Source organism: Cyprinodon tularosa, unplaced genomic scaffold (assembly GCF_016077235.1).
Source record: "Cyprinodon tularosa strain WSP-4 unplaced genomic scaffold, ASM1607723v1 ctg63, whole genome shotgun sequence".
NCBI classification, from domain to species: domain Eukaryota; kingdom Metazoa; phylum Chordata; class Actinopteri; order Cyprinodontiformes; family Cyprinodontidae; genus Cyprinodon; species Cyprinodon tularosa.
This window is the reverse complement of record NW_024039374.1, coordinates 408962-429952: the sequence shown is the minus strand read 5'-3', so window position 1 is coordinate 429952 and position 20991 is coordinate 408962. Positions and strand designations below refer to the sequence as shown.

The following is a 20991-nucleotide window of genomic DNA, read 5'->3' as shown; positions in this document are numbered from 1 at the left end:
GTGGACCGACGTCATATTGAACCCTATGGATTAGGAACGGGATGTCACTTAAGCTCATATGTGAGTCAAGGCAGGTGAGCAAATACTTTTGGCAATATAGTGTATAACCTCATAATTGAGCAGGTGACTTTGCTGTAAGTCATTTTCTCTGGTGTACCTATACAATTATGCAGATTATGTATGTTTTATGTTCACTGTCTTGAGTAATGTATCATGTCCATACAGTGATATTCAAAAGGATCTTCCTTATAGTTGTTTTTCTATTAAAGAAAATATCCTACATAAATAAAAATAAATGTTTTTTCAAAACAAAACAAAAAGCTGTTATTGTTTTATTCCATTTAAATTTACAGAATTTTACTGCTGACAGCCTTAAATTAAACATTCTTTTGGATTCACCTCAACAACATGCAGAAAATAACCTGTAATTAATTTGGACCAGCAGCTTTAAATTAATCACTGTTAATGTTAAAATCTATTTGAATTAGAAAATTATGTGAATATCATCAAAGTTCAAATGCACTGAATTCAAAGAGAGAAAAAATACATAAGGCATGTTGTATTTATTTCCCTGCACCAACAAGTGAAAAATGTAAACATATAAAGTTAAGCATGAAAACAAATACACATAAAAAGTTACAACACAAACATAGCAATCTGCTACAGAGCTACAGACAAATTTCTAAAGGAGGAAAATTCCAAGACATCATTGTGTAACAACAGGTTGGTGTATGTGTGACAGCCCTGGGTTTGGGCCAAACAAGCGACAGACATGCCAGTTTATTTGGACAAAATAATATTTTTATACTTATTTTTTCAGCAGCTACACAGTTTATTTTCATACAGAGAAGCAGTCGATGGAGGTTTTGGGAGATATCCAGTCAGAAATGCACAACATGCAGCTGTTGGTTGTCTGCATGCAACAATATTTATCATATTAATATAAAAACTAAGAATGATCATTCAAATGCTACATTGTTTCAAACTAAGAATACATTTTTTTTTGTATGTTCATGAGATGCAAAACAGCAATTCAATATCATTACTAAAACAAATTAAATAACGTTATAATTCAAATAAAATTAAGTGAAAAACAAAACAAAAGGATTCACAGCATAACTTCTCTTATCAGTCCTATATCTAAGCTGTCATTTTATACGAACTAAATTATAGACAAATGTACTAAATAAATTAAACTGTAAACAAGGATCCCACTATCAGTCAAGCAAAGCTACATCTCAGAGAGAACTGCTCCTGCCTTACATGCAGTCAGCCACACATTCACACAGCGAACAGTTTACCAAAGCCAAAACATTACAATTGCACACAGATGCTGCAAATGCTTTAGGCTTGCAGGGCTAATTACAACAATCAAACAGTAGAGGGCGATGTTTGCTCATGTTTCGATGTTGCATCCTTTGCACAAACATGCTACAGTGCCATTCAACATACATGGCCTATTTTCTGATGAGTGTAGTTTTTAAAAATAAAATTGAAATTCATTGATCTTTTTTAGTGTATATTGGGGAATTACAAAGTGCTTTAACCAGACATTTAGTCAAGTATGCAGAAACTGACCTTCTTAGATGGAAGGCACTAAAAAAAAAATCTAAATTTTTGAATTATTCATCTGGGTAAGAAGTAAAAAAATTGCATTTCATTTGATATGCAATTATGAAATTTAACTCATTTTATTTAGATGCATCTTTCCACAATACATTTGAAATGAGCATAGTTTTTGGTCCTACTAAGATCACCAAGGATGCATATCGCCAAATAGATTCCTTGTGGTTGGAGCATGCTAAGTAGTGGTCTGGTTAAAGGCCATTCAAACAGATACATCCTAAGATGAGATCATGCAAATTTAATGCAGTAATGGTGATAACAGAAAAACATTTTTTTGGGGGGTGGGGCATGTTTACTTAGGGCATGCCATGAAAATGCACACGTGACATAACACAGACCAGAGCACAGAGACACAAGCTCAAACCTCTCTGCATTTCGACCTGTTATGCTACATCTCTGTTATCTTCATTCACTCCTTTCTCTGCACTCTCAGGCTCTCTGAGGAAGAGTGATGTAATGTGACCCACACTCTGTACTGAAGAAACCTATATGCTGTGCATCCGACAGGTTGCATCCAACCTTGGTCTGGTTGAAAACAATTGCTTACACACCCTACCAACCCGTTCTCTTCGCATGCTACCTCAATGTTGTGCAAAACAACTAATTTTCCACAAGTCCTGTCCCAATCCATTTCCACATTGCTCCAAAGACTTTCTTCCAGATTTTTCTTGATGGATTAGGATCAGGTAGGTGTTTGATCCTTCCTCAGTACATTCTCGAAGCTTAAAACAGAGATAATTCATGCAGGCAATCTGGGCTCGATCTTAAGTGAGAGATCATAGAGCGTGTCCTCGTCCATGGTCAGAGTCTTATCCATAAGATACTGAGTGACCTAAGCCAGAAAGGCAAGTGGGGGGGAAAAAAAGTGTTATTCATGCTGGTTTGGCATAGTTGCACCACATAGCTGAGAGAATTACATGTCTGAAATATTTCACACAAAAATATAAAAAATGACATGGGTGATTTTATAAGAGTTCTGTGTATTTCTTCAATAAACTGTTTCCAATGCAGACAGTGGTGATCCCTTTCCAAATTCTCCACATTTTGCTTTCCCAGAGTTGGGGTGGATGTCTTATCAATCATTTAATCCCTAATCCTTGCAATGGAATGAATGCATGTTTTGAATTTTAGCCTTAAGCATAAAAAATGTGGGCAGTTGGATAACAAATGAAGAAATTTTTAATTTAAAAGAAAATATTCACTCCACATCAAGAGTATCTGACAGGCAAGACTTAAAAAAATCTAACAAATACCTGACAGATAAGACAACATTTTGAGCTTATAGCTCTTAGAGAACTATTAAGCTGTTGCTGAACTAACATGAACATTTTAATTAATCCAAAGATATTGAAAAAAATAGTGACAGGATTGTAAGTAGGAAAATAACAAATTTTCCAACTCAAAACTGTCTCATTTGAAATTTGGTTGCATGAAGTTAAAAGTTGCATAAAAATGCTGTAAGGAGGGAGCACAATTACCCAACTCATCAGAGAATACCACCCGTCATAGTATCCAAATATATGCACATATTTTGCACTTTTGAATCTACTCAAAATTACTCTCTTTATTAATAGTTAATAATATTTTCTCTAATGCTAAAATATTAATCAACATTTTTTTTCCTCTGGACAGTAAAAACAACACATTTTCTGTAAGAAATGTCAAATTTAAATCTTTCCCTTTTAATTGAATGCAAATCTGCAACAAATTACTCCAGAAATTGAGACACTGCAGCACAAAATTTAAAAAGAAGTACCTTAGGTTGATGCTCTATTCTGTAAGGTGTCTGCTGAAACTGTCTGATCTCTCGGATGATATGTGATATCTAATGGAAATGTAGAGAAAAAAAATATACTTAATGAACAAAAGAAGCCCAATATATATATATATATATATATATATATATTTTTTTTTTTAATTTTTATTTTTTTTTTTTTTTGCTCAGATTTATGAGACTTTCATGCCTACCATCCTCATTTTGGAGAAATTAACAAGACCCTCCTCAGTAAAATTGGGAGTTCCTTCCTCGATAAAGGCCAAGTCTGTCAGGTACATTCCTAGGTATGGCACACATGGAGGGTTGCAGCTGGATGACAAGCATTTGAAAACAAATCAGTTGAAGTCAGAAGTATGTACACATATAATCTGCATTAATTTTTTTAACAATTCTGGACTTTCAATAACTTCAAAATGTAGCAGAACTTAAAATTAACTTGTGAACTAGATGGACAAGCTTGCATAGAAAATGGATGGATTAAATGGATCGAAATCTGAATTTATTTGACTTTTCCAAAGCTTAAGGTTGATTTCTTAGGAAGGCCATCCCTCATGGTTGATGTTAGATTATGTGTATTCTTCTCAGAACCTGCTAAGTAGAGCTTTTAACCATCTGGTTGTGTATTTGAAAATAAGTTGAAGAGCTTCAACATATATCATAAATAAATAAATATCGGAAAAGGTTTTTAAAGGGCTAAAATAGGCTAAGCTTTGAAAAAGGCTGACCTTGTAGATAATTTGTATATTAATATAACATATTCCTGTCATAAAGCGAGGTATGTGACCCATTCCAACCCTTTTACAACCATGTTCAATAAATTAGACCATTATTAAAAATATAATCCAGTTAAATTCAGTTTGTGAAACACATTCTTTAGATCAACAAAGAGTTTATTTCTGTTCACTATAATTATTTATCAACTGGAAGAAATCCATCATAAATTTATACCCAACTTTGTTTTCAAAAATTACTGAAGGGGTTTGTTATGTGACTAATGAATACTTAAGAACCCACCTTTAAACTAAACCTTAAAACCACCAAACTTAAAATGTACACAAGTTCAGATATTTTTTGGTCTTACTTTTTTAGTGTCTCCCTCAGGTTTTTAAATCTTCCCTCAGACGACACAGTCTTCTGCAGTTTATCCATCAGAGCTTTAGTCTATACAATACCACAAACACATTTATTTAAAAAGAATTACTTCAAACAAAACAAAAAAGACAGACATGCATGCTACATTAAGTTCTGACCCACTTATTTTCATTGCAGTGGTAACAATCATATTAATTGTAAACAGTCTCCTTAGTAGATAACTGGTTATCTGTAGATTGTGTTAAAATAAATAGGATTCACATTGAAAAAGATCCTAAAAGCATTAGGATCTTTTCACTGTGATGTCACAAAAAAAATGGTGGAAAATGTAAAATTATTTTTTACATGTTGCTTGTACCTGTTTGCTGACTTTAGCCCAAGTCTTCTTCAGACGGTAGATGGCGCTGCGATTGAGTGCAGATGTGATCTCCAGCACCCCGTTGTAGTTGTTCAGACAGCGGCAGATGTCTGCCACTGCAATCCACTTTTCAATAGAATTGGCTCTCGAGCCAACATCAGTGTGGCTCATAATCTGAGATGCCACCAGGTTACTCATCTGGAAAGGAAATAAGACGTTTTTAAATGAGTTTGGGGGCCCTAGTGATAAATGAGATATATATTAGAACAGAAACATAAGTTACATCATTAAAGTGTTGACTTGTTTTCATAATGTAGGGAGTCCTTTCATTCTTATCAACCTTCATCCAGCCCTGACCCAGGAACTCTCTAAAACAGGGGAGACAAAGACAAACTGCTAAGATCAGATCAGCTCTTTATTGTATAGCACACCTACCTGGGGGTTTTGCAGATGCTTTCCTCTGGGGTCTGGCTGCTTTTAAATTATTTAAAGAGCAACATTAAGTCACTAAACTCTATGACCCCTTTTGTTTTTCTACATATAACACATGGCAATTTATAGCATCGCAATAAAATGTTTATACTTAAAAGATCCATATCCCTGTCACAAAAAAACCCTGATAAAAAATAGAATAAAATAGGATTTTAACTTAAATAAAGTAATTCTTCACTAGCACTATTAACAGATAAAGAAAACTTTTCAAGATTCAATATAACTTTTATAACTTTTCAAGATCTAATAGCCATTTAAAATAGCTATTATCATTATAATCTTCACGCTTTCATGGCTTGGAACCTGTCTTTCGTTTACAGCCACTTATAAACTACCAGTAGTATGTGCAATATCCTCATTTATATATATGTGGCAGTACCAAAATACTCTGCACGTCTTATCAGTTGCACATGCAATTTTGTAGATCACCTGCAACTTGTCCACTTATTGCAAACACCATGTTTTCCAAAGAACTTAGCACTTCTTACATGGAATTCTTTAAAAATAAGATCTGATTGTCAGATGCAAGATATAAAAGAAGTAAAAACAGAAAAAGCAGCGGAAGTACTGTATAACAAAAAAAACCTTTGCTATGAAGCAAAGTTAACTTTCTCTATTAATAAGTTAAATAAACAGGTTGGCTGATTGAAAGCAAATTTTAAAGGTGAATCTGAAAGTACAGCTCTAGAAAACATTTGATCATAAAAAAATTACTAATCTCAATACCAAAGTACACAGATAATCTTAAGCATGTTTATAATTTTGCAGTGTTTTTCTAAAAAAGAGAAGAAAAGAGAGTATAATGAAAGGACTGACTCATAGGGAATGTTCCTAAAGACGATGTGATCCAGCAGGGTGATTTGCTCAGCCAGCTCCATTGCAGAGAGGGATTCAAAACACTCAGCCTTTGGGCAGTCCGCCTTAACACACAGGTGGAGAAAAGACTGATAAACAAGCACAAATAGCACCTTATAGATATTTAAGAGGGAGACATGATGATTGTCGTCTGGTCAGCAAAGGTTCTTTTTAGCCTTCTTCTAGTGGACTCCAGCTACAGCCTCATACAGCCACAATAAAGCTACCGTCTACCATTGCACTGGTTAGATATGACAGGCTAGAACCTCCCAAAGGTTAAAAAACAGCAGCTAATATAATTTATGTTTTTCAGCCTTTTCAGAATTACTTCTGGTGATGTTGGTGTAGCCAGTTTGTAGGTTAAAATGGGGTATTTTTATGATAGTGTGTAGTGCCTTGAAACCATTTTTTAACGCCTAAATCTTTATACAAAATGTTGCAAGTTACAACAATAAACATCTAATTATTCTGTCCATGCAGTTTTATGTAACAGGCCATAATAAGTGGTAAATATTTGTTAAATGTGGTAAAACATTTTAATGTTCTTAAAGTATACAACTCTCAAAAATGTGGTGGCAATTTCTACTAAGCTACTTTATGTTCAACTTTATGGAACAACTGCAAATACAGCTGGTAGTTGTTGGGGGTATGTCTCTTACAGTACAGCTTTGCTCATCTAAAAACTGAATCTTCAGATTAGCCAAAGCTCAATTAGATATTTTAGAGACCATTCCTGAAGATAAACGTTCATGTCCTCAAACCATTTCTCAGCTAGATTTTGGCCTTTACTTTGACTGGGCCAGATCCTTTAGCACTTTCTTTTCAGGATTTCTCTACATCTAATGCAATTCACTTTCTAATCAACTCTGACATGCTATCCTGCTAAAGAAAAATAATCCTCACAGCATGATGCTGCCAGTCTGTGTATATTAAGGCAGTCTGTTCTTTGCATTTGAAACCAAAAATATAAAACAAAAGAAAAACACACTGGTGTTCTTGTTTAACTAACTGATAACTAACTGGTCCTTGCATGGTTTGTGTATTTTTTGGTCATTGGATTCACTACATGAATATTCAAAGACCAGTTTGTAATCTGTTATGTAGTTTTGGTTCAATAACTGAGCAACAACCAACGAGTGTGTTTTTGTTTTTCTCAAGTTTGGTTCCCAAACGCAAAAACAAACTTCCTGAATATACACAGAATGTTTAATATGTTTAAACAGTCTGTCATTAATATGTTTTAATATGTTTCTACCTAAAGAACTTGGTAAACTTTAAATAGCATTTCTTGCAGCATTCTTTTAACAGCGGCTTATTTCATGCCTTGCTTGCATAAGGGCAGGGCTTACATGTGCAATCATTTTAGAATTATGTTTATACAGTATTTAGCAGCATCTTTTTATAACTTTAAATTGTTTTCTTTTAGCGTACATTATATTTTACATTTTTTGATTTGTGTTTTTTTCACACAAAAACTGTCTTTAAAAACTCTAGTTATCTCACCATCTGTAAAATATCCTCTATCCTCAACTGGGCATCTTCCTGCTCATCTTGAGAAAGGGCACTAAGAAAAAAAAAAAGGGAACAAAATAAAGAAATCTCTCAAAATGTATATTTAAAACAGTAATTGAAATTTAATGACAGAAACCGATTTATTTTGTTTTTCTTCTCAACATACTCTGGTGCTATGTGTTGTGTCGCACCTTAGAATGTTGGCAGTAGCTTTTCTCTCCTGAGGCAGGAGGTCTGGATCTCTTAGCACTTCCTCGAGGAGATAAATCACTGACATCTTCAGCTCCCCATTCATCTCAAAGTCCTAAGCACGAAGACATAAAGAAAACTACACTGAATTAGCTCATATTAAAAACAACTAAGCAATGGATGTAAGTTTATTCCACTTTTTCCATTGACTAGTTTTCCAGATGAGCATGTACAGACGTATCAGCATGTTTCCAACTATAGCAAATCCCCTCAATACAAATCTGTACATCATACTGTACAAGCTTCTTCCTATTCACGTTCAAACAAAACGTTTTTTTGTTTTTTTTTATTCAGCTTTAACCATCTCTTCTTCATCTTTAGCCCCTCTGGGCAAATTAACGTGAAAGCATGTGTAAGTACGGTATGAGTTTGCTGGTGTTAATAAGCCGACTAAAGCTAGCTTGTCATTGCAGTATTTTGTATTACTGAAGAAAAATACAAAACAACAGATCAATGTAGTTAGCCTGGAAGGACCTCCGTTAAAAGTCATCCAATTGGTTGGCGTTCAATCCATTAAATATTCGCCATTAGAAATAGGAGTTGGATGGGAGAGCTGGCTGTCCGGCTGAAACAGCAGAAATATTTTGTGAGTGTCTGTGTGCAAGCAAGCTGTTTACATCTTTTTAGCAGAGTGCAATGGAGCAGCAAGAGAACCCATCAATCACCTGCTTTAATTAGGCCACAAAAATGCATGAACATAAGCAGGAACAATCAGACCTGAACATAGCAGTGGGTGGAAACAGACCTGTGAGTGTTTGGAAACCCAGTGACGCAGCACATTGAGGACTCTGTTGGTGGCAGCTCTGCGGATGATGAACTCTTTATCACAGGTCCTCTCAGAGTTAGTAAATACTGCAAGGGAAAGCAAATACAAACAAAGTAAAAGTAGTTATGCATAACAGTTTCATTACACAGTGTTTTCACAGATTACTCATCTAACTAAAGTGTGAACCTGCCACATATCCCAAAGTTATGATTGTCTTAGTTAGAGAGCACCCCAAGGGAAGTGAAAACCTGTCCAGGGCCCAGAAAAGCAAAAAAAAAAGAATACATTTTTTTTAGAAAATATGTTTTCCAAAATGTCTGGTTTAACATCAGATATCTGTATCAGGAGCCATACCAAGGTGCTTTGGTAGACATAGCAAAGAAAAAGTTCTCTAATCACTGATGTTTATGGATAGTTTTTATTTTACCTCTAAATTGATCCAAATAGAGTATGTCAGAGTATTAGGGCCAGGCAAGAGATTTTTTTATTTTTATTTAGAGACAAAGTTGTAACATTACGAGAATAAAGTCGCTAGGGGAGTATTCATGAAAGTACGAGAATAAAGTCGTAACATTAAGAGAATAAAGTCGTAACATTACAAAAATAAAGTTGTATTTTATGACATCTCTTACAAAAAGCACTTTCTTCCCTAAAATGAGGAATTTCGACGATCATGTGAAGTTATACTTTGACATCAGTTTGAGATATAAGGAAATCTTTTAGTGCACCAGGATCAAATTGTGCAATATGTCAAAGTGGACTCAGGTTGCTGATTGGTGGTGCTGGTCTGCCGTCATATGCTGGTTGGAGCTCAAAGCTTTCTTTCTTTTTTCTTTTTTTTTCCGGAATGGGGGACAATAGTTGAATAAACTCAAAAGGGTATCTGTGCCCTATTTGTTGGTACTCGCCGATACCGATACCACCATTTTAGAGCTGGATCGGGGCCCTGCCTGGTACTGGTACCGTTATCGGTGCAACTTATGATGTAACTTATACATAATGATGTAACTTATGTTACCTAGTTTCTAAGAATAAATTTTTTTTTCTTAATTTAAAATCAATATTTTATTTTACAGAATTTAATAATTTAGCGCATTTTTATGTATTATTACTTTTTAAGTTTTGTGTTATTTGAATTACTATTATGAATGATTTATTATTTTCTTTAATTGGACTGTATGTAAATCTTCAAGCACAAGTATAGTTAGAAACCTGTTCTAAAGGAAGAAGCTTTGGCTAAGTTATACAGTAAATAGAAACAAGGATCTGTTTAAGGCTATGAGCATTTAATCAGTGGGTTGTTAGCTTAAGTTTTTAGTCATCCAGAACATGATGATTCTCAATGCTTACATAGGCAGGATAAGGTTATTTATATAGCACATCTCAGTGGCCAGATGATTCAAAAATGAGGGGAAAAAAAGGAAATGTACATTTCAGTTGAATTAAGAAACACAAATATATAAAGAGAAAAAAGATGAATAATTGAAAATAGAGATTAGCTGGATTTATTTACCACTTTCTTTTTTTCTTTTTTTTTTAACAGTGTCCTGTCTGGCAATGTGGGAATAAGAATTATTGTCTTGATGCCAAAAAGAGCACAACAGATTTTACTTTCACAAGTGGAGCAGTACGGCTATTGCCATAGTGTTCCGCTTGTTTCATGCATATAAATGGCTTTATTATAATTATGCAGGGAGTTTTACAGATTATTTGGACACTGCAATGTAAATAGAATAGAAGATGAAAAACAGAAAAAAAGGAGAAAAGATGAAAGCAAGAGGAGATAGAAAGGATATAATGATAAAACATTTTCAGTCTGCTTCATCACCTGCAACAAGAACAGCACAACCAACCCAAAAGCTCAAAGCTTTCTTTCTGAGAAACTGGTTGTAGTATGATGACTTAATTCTTCTTATTTTTCAACTTTATTCTAATAATATAACAACTTTATTCTCATAATGTTGCGACTTTATTCTTGTATTATTACGACTTGATTCTCGTAATGTTGCGAATTTGTTCTTGTAATATTACAACTTTATTCTCATATTATTACGACTTGATTCTCGTAATGTTGCGAATTTGTTCTCGTAATATTATGACTTTATTCTCGTATTATTATGAATTGATTCTCATAATGTTGCCACTTTATTCTCGTAATATTACAACTTTATTCTCGTATTATTACGACTTGATTCTCGTAATGTTGCAACTTTATTCTCGTAATATTACGACTTTATTCTCGTATTATTACGATTTGATTCTCGTAATGTTGCAACTTTATTCTCGTAATATTACGACTTTATTCTCGTATTATTACGACTTGATTCTCGTAATGTTGCGACTTTATTCTCGTAATATTACGACTTTATTCTCGTATTATTACAATTTGATTCTCGTAATGTTGCAACTTTATTCTCGTAATATTACGACTTTATTCTCGTATTATTACGACTTGATTCTCGTAATGTTGCGACTTTATTCTCGTAATATTACGACTTTATTCTTGTATTATTACGACTTGATTCTCGTAATGTTGTGACTTTACTCTCGTAATATTACGACTTTATTCTCGTATTATTACGACTTGATTCTCGTAATGTTGCGACTTTATTCTCATAACATTACGACTTTATTCTCTTTTATTATTACGACTTGATACTCGTAATGTTGCAACTTTATTCTCGTAATATTGCAACTTTATTCTCGTATTATTATGACTTGATTCTCGTAATGTTGCGACTTTATTCTCGTAATATTACGACTTTATTCTTGTATTATTACGACTTGATTCTCGTAATGTTGTGACTTTACTCTCGTAATATTACAACTTTATTCTCGTATTATTACGATTTGATTCTCGTAATGTTGCGACTTTATTCTCATAACATTATGACTTTATTCTCGTATTATTACGACTTGATACTCGTAATGTTGCGACTTTATTCTCATAACATTACGACTTTATTCTCGTATTATTATGACTTGATTCTCGTAATGTTGCAACTTTATTCTCGTAATATTGCAACTTTATTCTCAAATTAATAAAAAATCTCTAGCCTGGCCCTAATACTCTGTCATAAATAGAAAACATCTATATCAATTAACAGGTGAAATCATATATCAATCTAGTTTACCTGTCTCCTTAGCACATGGAAACATTTCAGCAATTAGAGTGGACTATTTTTGTTCTTCAAAATGGATTTGGTATTCGAGAAAAGCAGATTTGTGTTTATTTTCACAGGAAACTACTACAAGAAACCAGCAGCTTGTGTTAACTTGACGGTATCTGAAATCAGAGCAATAATAATAAAAAAAAGGTTTAAAAGAAGGCAGAACATGGATACAGATTTATTGTTCGCCTTCACACAGTGTTGATGCTTATAAAGCTAAAAAACTAAATCTCCTAAATTCACAATTAAATTCACAATTAAAGAAGTCAAAACAATGCCGCAAACTAAATTGTCCTTCCGTCACATCAGGGTGAAATGCACTCAATAGTTTCAATGGAATTGTGTTTTTAGCCATACAATAAAACACTCGCCTCTGTTTATAGCAAGCTAGTTTTATCATAAACAAAAGAGTATGCTGAAAACCCTTCCTGCTTCGAGACTGTTTCTATTATGAATCTTCTTAAAACTTTGTTTAATGGCATGGCTGTATGGTCTCATTAAAACACCAGGACATTTTATATTTCATCTCTTTAAAACCTACCTCAATCAAAGATTAGATTTGAAAATACAAAAAAATGTTGCACATAGTTAGAGCTGATGCCTAGGGGTAATATTTAAAACTTTTTAATACACATTAACCAGGGATATTAATAACTGTGGAGAGCACTTTAGGTTAAAATACAGTGATTGTTTTCATATTTAATATCTAAGAGTTTTTTATGCTTTCATTTATAATCCTAATAAAAGGGTTTTATTATCTATGAAATCATAAACACTTTTTTAATTAATGTTTCACTCCAAACGCATTAGATACATTTTCGTAGATGATGCTTTAAATTATTTCGGTACCGCATTTCACTTTTACAAATTTCTCCCAAATACATTGTATTTAGACCCCAAAAAAATGTTACTAAAGAATATACCATAACAAGAAAAGGGCCCTGGTGTAATATTGGACAAGATTTCAATTCATACAATTGTTAAATAAAATATTTTATTTCAAACATAAATTGCTCTCTGAACCAGAAAAAATAATCAAATTACAAGTTATATGAGACAGAGCTCTGTTTTTAGTATTCTTCATTTATTAAAGAACATGAAATAAATGGCTCAGTTCAAAGCTCCACAGCAGGTTTCTGTTCTGTGTGCATTTTGCATTTACCTGGCGGGGTACCATGTCCTGCTCCTGCAGTTGCAATAGCAAAGGCTGAGGCAGGAGACACTGAGCAGCGTGAATTCTCCCCAGACTGAACTGCAGACACAGACACATTATTATCAATAGTAGCAACACTGCTGCTGTTTTTTCCTTTTACAATCAAAAAGAAAAAAGGGCTTTAAATTACCACTTATCAGCATATCAGGATTACTGTGGCTCCACATAAGTCTCTTGCTGTTATGAGCCAAACCTTTATTGAAGTCTGAAATAATGTCTGCCGTGAAAATGTTAATCTGATCTGTTGACATTGTTTATAGCCTAAAGATAATTTGCTCTATAAAAAGTTAAATATAATCTATTTTAGCTTAAATTTCAAATTAAAACTTTTAAATTAAAAACAGTTTATCCAACATGAGCAAAAAGGTTCAATTCATTTAAATTAAGTAGTTAAATAATGTAGTGCTATTGTGTATCAAATGTCGTCTCATGGGACCTTTAAAAAGATTTTAAAAGGAAGATTTGGGATAGATCCATTCTCAGTTAAATGTTATCATAAATGTAAAAATAATTAACTTCATAAACGTACATGTGGACCTTATCACTGTATAACTTTACTTACAAAAAGGTGAAAACCACAAACAAAAAACAGTTTGTATTTTAAAAAAAGAATATTTAATAAGGATTAAAAATCTCCAAACTCAGATCATGAGGATAAACACAGAGATCAGTATCACCATCATTCTAACAAACATTAAGTCCCTTTTTACCAGTGCAGTCAATCAATGTCATTCTTGTGTTCCATTTGCAGGGTTGCTGCATTTACAACCATGCAAAAAATATATTCTTGAACACTTTTAGGAACTTGATCAACTAATGCCATCATATGGTTTGAAGTTTGTGATATGTTTCTGCTGCATGGAAGCTGCCACCAAGGTTGCTCTGCTCGGAAACCTGCTTGCAGACACAGCATTGCTCACCTGGCATTGGGGATAAAATAGTCAGGAGTGTGTTTGTAACAAATATAAAGACGCCCACGGACCTACCTCCAGACTGTCTGTAGCGGAGGTGGCGTGGTGTGGATGGAGAGCGACACGGAGACATGTCTCCTGCTTCGCTGCTCTGCGGAGACTCTGGGATGATTTTCTCCAACGACACAGATTCCAACACAGCTAGACAGGAGATCCATTTCAGAAGAAAAAAAGAAATGACAGAATGGGCTATAATAGTGACAACTAGTGAGGTTTTTATATAAGACAGCATTTTCATATGATTATGTTCTGAATTTCTTTTGTAATAATAATTTGTGTTATTATGAACTTTTTTATTATTTTTTTATTATTATTTTGTGTTTATTATTTTAACAAGTTCATAAAAAACTTGAAATTTCTGAGTTATGCATTAAAAAACTGTGCTTGAGTGCAATGAGATTTGAAATAGTTTGAGATATAATTTACTAACCTAACTGTACTTAAGTTACCCAACGTGCTGGGTCTCTTACTCCTTATGGTGTTGTTTATTCACAGATGTGTCTAACAAACCTCTGAGGCACTCATAAAACAGCTGGATTCATACTGAGATTAGGTTATGCAAAGTTTAACTCTAGGTAACCAATGAGAGCACTAAGCTGCACCATATATAGTTTAGAGGTATCAACGTATAGGATGTAAATTGATATCACATTTTAAAGTTGTTAATTTGCAAAACATTCTACGTAAAATAAAAATGAAGGGACAGTCTTATGGTTTCTGCTAATCATATGAAAAAGTATGCGAAATTTAGGAAGCAAAGACCTAACTTATAGCTACATAATACTAGAGGTGAGTATTGGCATGAGTGTTGCGATTCGATACATGTCGCGATACTTGGGTCACGATGCGATATTATCACGATATTGCAGTATCACTATATATTGCCATATTTTCCCCAGCTATCAAAATCAAATGATGAGATAAAACAGCAAGTGCTGTATATTTTCATCAGAAAATATTGATTAGGTATTATTATCCATGTTGTTTGGGGTTTTCTTCCACTGTGACTGCCTCAAATACAGATTTGGTGCTGCACGCACAGTTAAAGGGCTCCACAGCGCTTTCTGCCAGAGTGGTGGTGCAGAGGTAGCCCATTTTACCATCAATGTTTTATGTAACCATTTTTTTTTTTTTAAATCGATACTAAGAAGTGAAAGATCGATATTATATTGGGCAGCCGAATATCACGATAAATCGCCAAAACGATTATTTCCCACAGCCCTACATAATACTGGCAAAAGAAAACCACAAAATGAAAATACATGATGCTAGTTTAGTTAAAAAAAATTACACTATGAGAACTTTTTAAAGGCATATTTAAATTACTGGCGGTGCTGATATACTGTATATTGTAGCTTAGGTGTTTGGAGAGTTTGTTTTTAAGGATATGTGGAAATACTTCTCCTAATGCTCCGTCTCAGTTTTCCACAGAAAGGATCAATCCTAGGAACCTCCTCTCCATCAGCTGCTGGGATAGGGCTCTGGTCCGGCGAGGAGGGAGTCAGAGGAGCTTGATCCTGTGACGACTTGCCGTTGTCCGGAGGAGGAGACGAGGAAGTGGAGGGAGGAGAGGTCGCTGTTGGGGTAGGTGTCTGAGATGTCGGCGTTTGGGGAGTCTGTGCAGAAGTAGGGCTATTTGCAGCAGACTGGGAGCTGTTGTGGTTGAAGTTTGAGTTGGATAGAGGAGATGAAAGGTCGAGGCCTCCCACCCGGCCAGTGAGGGGGGTGTGAAGGGAAAGCTTTCGGGTTCGAACAGGGGAAGAGGTTCGGGACTGGATAGACAATGGAGGAGGAGATGAGAACTTGCGGCAGAGACGAGGAGATCGGTCGTTCATGTTCTCACTGCCTCTGTTATTTTGGTTTGTGGCAAAAAACAACTCCAAGGATCTAGAGAGAGGAGAAAAGCAATATGTTGGTAAAATAATAAGCAACAAAAAAGCAATAAAGAACGAGTTCAGGGAAAATAGGAGCAAAGAAACTTAACTACAGCAGGGTGAAGAAAAAAGTTTTTCTCCATAGTTTTTTTTCTAAAACTTTTTTCAAACTGTTTTTATTATAAGGGGAAAGTTTTATATGGGCTAGGATACTTTCTTCAATTGAATGTGTTACATGGGACTGGGAGGGCTTAAAGCTTGTAGTTATTGAATTTGTTCAGAGTGATTTATACTGAGAGGGCACAGAGTGGCCAGAGGCTGTTAGAGCAGTGACAATTTTTTTTACTGTGGTTCATCTGTATTTCATTACACTAAGCTGGAAATAAAACATACTTAAGGTTACCCTGGTAATACTCAGCTTTATTTCCCTAATGTTTACATACAGCCATTTAAAACATCACAAATATCACTTTGTAAAGCCTGGGTGATAAGTCAGCTTCAACAACATAAATGAACATGAGCTAAATACACCTCAAACAATTCTAAACCACAGACACTTTTCATCAGTTTATCCCTTGGCTCTGAGAAGCTTTATGGCAGCTGTCAGGTTAGCTTGGTTTTATGGCCTGAAACTGTTCAGGATCAATTTCCACTTTCCTTAGAGTTTGTGTTGTGCAGCTTATTTCCACAAAGAACCTCTAATGGGTTGAAAGGAGTTTATACTGGTGCACCCCACGTGGACCCATTTAGCGACACCTAAATGATGACGCTGCTTTAACAGCAAGTGATATAAATATTTTCTTTGAGTAAATGGTCTTAAAAACTTATTAATCTTCATAATACGTTTTTTCATTCATCAAACATAATACACCATACTTAATACATAAAATAGGAAAGCCCTTACTCTTGTATAGCATTTCAAAAGGCTGGAGTTCACAGAGTGAATTTTCTCTGGCTAGATTATCTACAGCAGAGTCCTGTATTTTCTCTCTTGTATTTGTTTCTTAGGCTCCCTAAACAGGTTTTTCATATGATTAATATCTGGGGACCAAGCTGTGGGAGAGGTTTATTTTGTATGTGTCCATTTGGCAGTATGGTCCTGCTGGCCCTCTAACAAGCATCTCAAGTCACTTCAAAGAGATACTGGGCCATAACATAACAGACTCCCCGGCATACTGAACAGATTTTATCTGACCAAATAACACAGTTTCAGTTAATATAGCATCAGAGTTCAAGCCATATGTTTGCGTTTGTAATGGTAAGAAAAATAAATTATGTTTTTAAACTTTTATGTTTACATTGCTGTAATGGTAAACTCTGTGAAAAGGTTTAATGTAGTTATTAGACTAACTGGAGATGTGGTTTTGCTGTTTCTTTAATTATGTTTGCTCTTGCAGCACACTAAACTAAAATCAGTGCAAACATTATCATACCTTAATACTTTTAATACTTATGGTCATGTATCCAATACAGTACATGGATCAGAACTTCCAAAATTTTTGAATTTTTATTTCCCACATATAAAGACTTTCTGAGAATCCCCACGTTTGATACCTGATTCTGTGCCAAAACAACAATAAAGATTAAAATTAAAGTTGATTTTTTTTGCATTTTGAGCATCCACAGGAATGTCTCTTCCCGCTGTTCAAAAGTTGAATGTGTCAAAAAGGGATTTGTGGGTAAAGTATTCATGCAAAAAAAAAAAGACATCTCCTTCACAAAAGTCATATGAAACCAAAAGAAGTTTAATTTTAAAGCAAACATTTTTAAAGCTGAAAGGGGGTTGGTGTGTCAGCAAGAAATTGTATTCTAAAGAGCCACAAGCAGAGTAAGTGGGTTCAAAGTTAAGGGGATCCATTGATGGACATAAATTATTAAAATATCATATAAACATTTTATCAAAAGAAATAAAGAAAAATGCTGAAAAGAAAGACTAAAGGAGGTCATATTGCAGTAACAAAACATGTTTCAATGTTGATGCAGATTTTAAACATTAAAACACATTTGAAAGTTTTACTCTTTTCGGCTCACATGATTCAGTAGAATGTCAGAATCAGATGAAATAGCATACCCAAACAGTCATTCAGATAAAGGGTCAGTCTAAGTCAACAATAAAGCCATGCATAAGTTGAGTATCAGACCATAACCAGAGGAGAGGAGAAGCAGAGAGAAGTGCAGCAGAGACAGCAGAGGAAAGACAAAGTTACTTGGACTGATCCATGGCTATCTTCTTGATCTTCAGACTGTAGTCAGGACAGATAGATGAGATGGATAGACGGTCAAATGAGTGGCGCTGCGCCCTGGAATATGGGTGGACAGGAGAGACGCATGACATTAAATGAATTAATGCTGGGATGGGACGGATGGATTTAGACAGAAAATCCAAGAGGTACAACATCTTTGCAAAATGTTCAGAGGGATGGTGTTACAACAGGGATGAATTATTCTCTTGTGGAACATGTGTGCCTGAGGGAGAAGGAGACACTGTGAAGAAGAGAAAATAATGACTTCTGAGATGATCCGTGATCACGTTTGAGAAAACCCAACACCACAAAGAACAACCTTTTACTTCTAAATTTGTAAATATGGGTTGCTATACTCCATGCTGTTTATGTTTTACATATATTGTATTGCATTCTCACAGGGAATAAGTTGAAATGCAGATGTAGAACATTTGACTCATCTCTCCCTGAGATGGATATGGTTGTAAATTTAGCCATGAAGCAATCAGGAAGTTCCTTTACCTGTACAATTGTAGTCTTTAAAAAAAGGTTAAAAGAATAAAAACATATCTCTAGTATAGGTTGTCAGAAATTTCTCATAATGGCAGGTCAGCTTTTTGTATGTTACCCCATGATATGAAAATGTATTTTTTGTACAGAAATGTACCTTTTAATCCCTATATCTATGTGACTAGTTTAGCAGAGAAGTAGTAAAATAATAAAGATACTGTTTAGCCATAATATATACAAACTGTATCAAGCAGCTTTCATTTAATCTTGCTGAAAAAGCGGGGATTAAAGCTTAAGATCTAGGAAAAGAGACCAGCTGCAGACATGCAACTCTTTCTAGTGCACCTCTAATGCCTAACTGGAACCATCTTCTTCTAATCCTGCAAAAACACATATTCAAGTGGAGTAATATACAAACTATGTCCTTTGCCACAGAAAAAACTTTTTTTTTTTCTAGTTAAAATAAAGAGCTAAGCAGAGATGTGGATAGGGCATAAACATTCTAATGTCACCAGAAATTTCCGGTAAAGAGACTTTATGACAAGTCTCTTTACCGTTTGGCATTGTCATAAAGTAGATCTTTATGACAATGCCAAACTAAATTTGTTGGAGCATCTATACTGTTTGGCCCTTCATCAAAAACATTATTTGTTTGAGCTCAGTGGCTTAATCCTGTAAACAGACTGAAGCACATGGAAGCCTAAAACAGTGCCCAACACCTGACTCTTTTATATAGTAAAGAAAAACAATTCAATCTAATCCCTGCAGTATATGCATGTGATGACCCAAGGAGTGATTTCATTACTGTATTTTTAGGAGAAAACTGTCAGACCTGATGGGTATGGAGGAAAACGGCTTCTTGTAGATATCAGCCAGTTTGTCCATGACCACGGTTGCCGTGGTGAAGATCCTATACGTATGTAGGAAGGTGTTCAGGAAGTCTATAGAGAGGAAGCGCAGGTCGGTCAGCCGCTCCAGCAGCCGCTCCACACTGGCGTAACGGATCTGGGGGACCTTGCAGGAGTTGAGCGTCTTGCTGAAGCAAATGTCAACATCATCTTTATGGAGGCGCACATCAGATCTGATAAATACACACGCACATACAGACACAAACACATACACAGAACAGCATGTGGGTGACTGCAGGGCAGCTCAGAAAGAAAAATACATTAAATGCAACAAAGCAAAAACACGGTCAAGCCAATAAAGAGAGAAACAAAATAAAGATAGAAATGAAAAGAAATACATTGAACTTTTAAGTAATACAAAAAATAAATTCACAGGTATACAGATCAATTAGTGTCAAAATGGTCACAAAGGTTTCAGAAGCAAAAACCACTTAGGTATCTGTGATTAAGATTTTGACATGCTCTTTCATGTCTCAGCATTTTCTTTAAATAAATTAATATAGAAAAGATTAGTCATAATTTTCTTATCATACATATTGTTTTCTTATTGTAATCAGGCATGGGTATCCACTCCAGTATCCTCATGGGATTATATTTCATAGCAAGGTATATACTGATACAGCATTTAAAGCAAAAGAATAAAAGATTATGTAACAATTTTATTTAACTACCTTCTATATATCATATTCTTGGGCAGCGGCGTAGGAAGCGGGGGGGACGGGGGGGACATGTCCCCCCCAATATAAAAGCCAGGTGGATATGTCCCCCCCAAAAATTGTACCGCAAAATATTAGATTTTGACATTTTTTTAACTAGCGTGCTTTTATTTTGAAGGCGCAGCATAGCGTTACGTCACTGTACTCCCCCTCCCCTCTCTGAACTGCTGAGTGTTTGAGCACTCAGTCAGCAGGGAGGGAAACGGCGACACAGAAATCAGAAACTTGTGAAAGAGGTAAAATAGTCTGTCGGGATGCTGCTATGAATATTGCCCATTTATAACGTTTTGTTTTTAGTTCACTTTCATATATAGAAACTGAATCTTTTTGGTTTAGTCATCTTAGTCTTGTACGGAAGAGGATTAGGGCCACTGGAAAAAAAAAGTTAACTGATTTTTACATTTTTTTTTTAGTTTAACATGGGGAAAAAAGTCAGAATTCTGACTTTTTTCTTCTGACTTTTTTCTCAGAATTCTGACTTTAATCTCAGAATTCTGACTTTTTTCTCAGAAATCTGACAGATGATTAATATTTCTAATCAATTTACAGTGTTTTAATTTTTTTTCGGGGGGTACTTATACAGATACATAAAAACAAGTAGGTCTAACTAAAAAATAACCAGAATATATGTTTAGAGTAAAGATTGACTAGTGTTTACACAAGCACACAATTTCAAATCT

General features: G+C 34.8%; 1 protein-coding gene across 1 annotated transcript in view; it reads right to left on the bottom strand.

Annotated features, from left to right (window-relative positions):
- Nucleotides 1-544: 544 nt before the first annotated feature.
- rasgrf2b (Ras protein-specific guanine nucleotide-releasing factor 2b) overlaps nucleotides 545-20991 on the bottom strand; it is a 77018-nt gene continuing 56571 nt past the window's right edge. Inside the window, exons 15-28 of the mRNA XM_038308146.1 lie at nucleotides 19520-19768; nucleotides 15481-15968; nucleotides 14097-14222; nucleotides 13060-13149; nucleotides 8707-8813; nucleotides 7904-8016; nucleotides 7704-7764; nucleotides 6162-6265; nucleotides 5137-5221; nucleotides 4854-5051; nucleotides 4485-4564; nucleotides 3595-3712; nucleotides 3383-3451; nucleotides 545-2458 (exon numbers count right to left, since the gene is read on the bottom strand). Coding sequence (XP_038164074.1) covers nucleotides 2366-2458; nucleotides 3383-3451; nucleotides 3595-3712; nucleotides 4485-4564; nucleotides 4854-5051; nucleotides 5137-5221; nucleotides 6162-6265; nucleotides 7704-7764; nucleotides 7904-8016; nucleotides 8707-8813; nucleotides 13060-13149; nucleotides 14097-14222; nucleotides 15481-15968; nucleotides 19520-19768 — 1981 coding nt within the window. The 3' untranslated portion in view covers nucleotides 545-2365. The remainder of the gene's footprint in view (nucleotides 2459-3382; nucleotides 3452-3594; nucleotides 3713-4484; nucleotides 4565-4853; nucleotides 5052-5136; nucleotides 5222-6161; nucleotides 6266-7703; nucleotides 7765-7903; nucleotides 8017-8706; nucleotides 8814-13059; nucleotides 13150-14096; nucleotides 14223-15480; nucleotides 15969-19519; nucleotides 19769-20991) is intronic.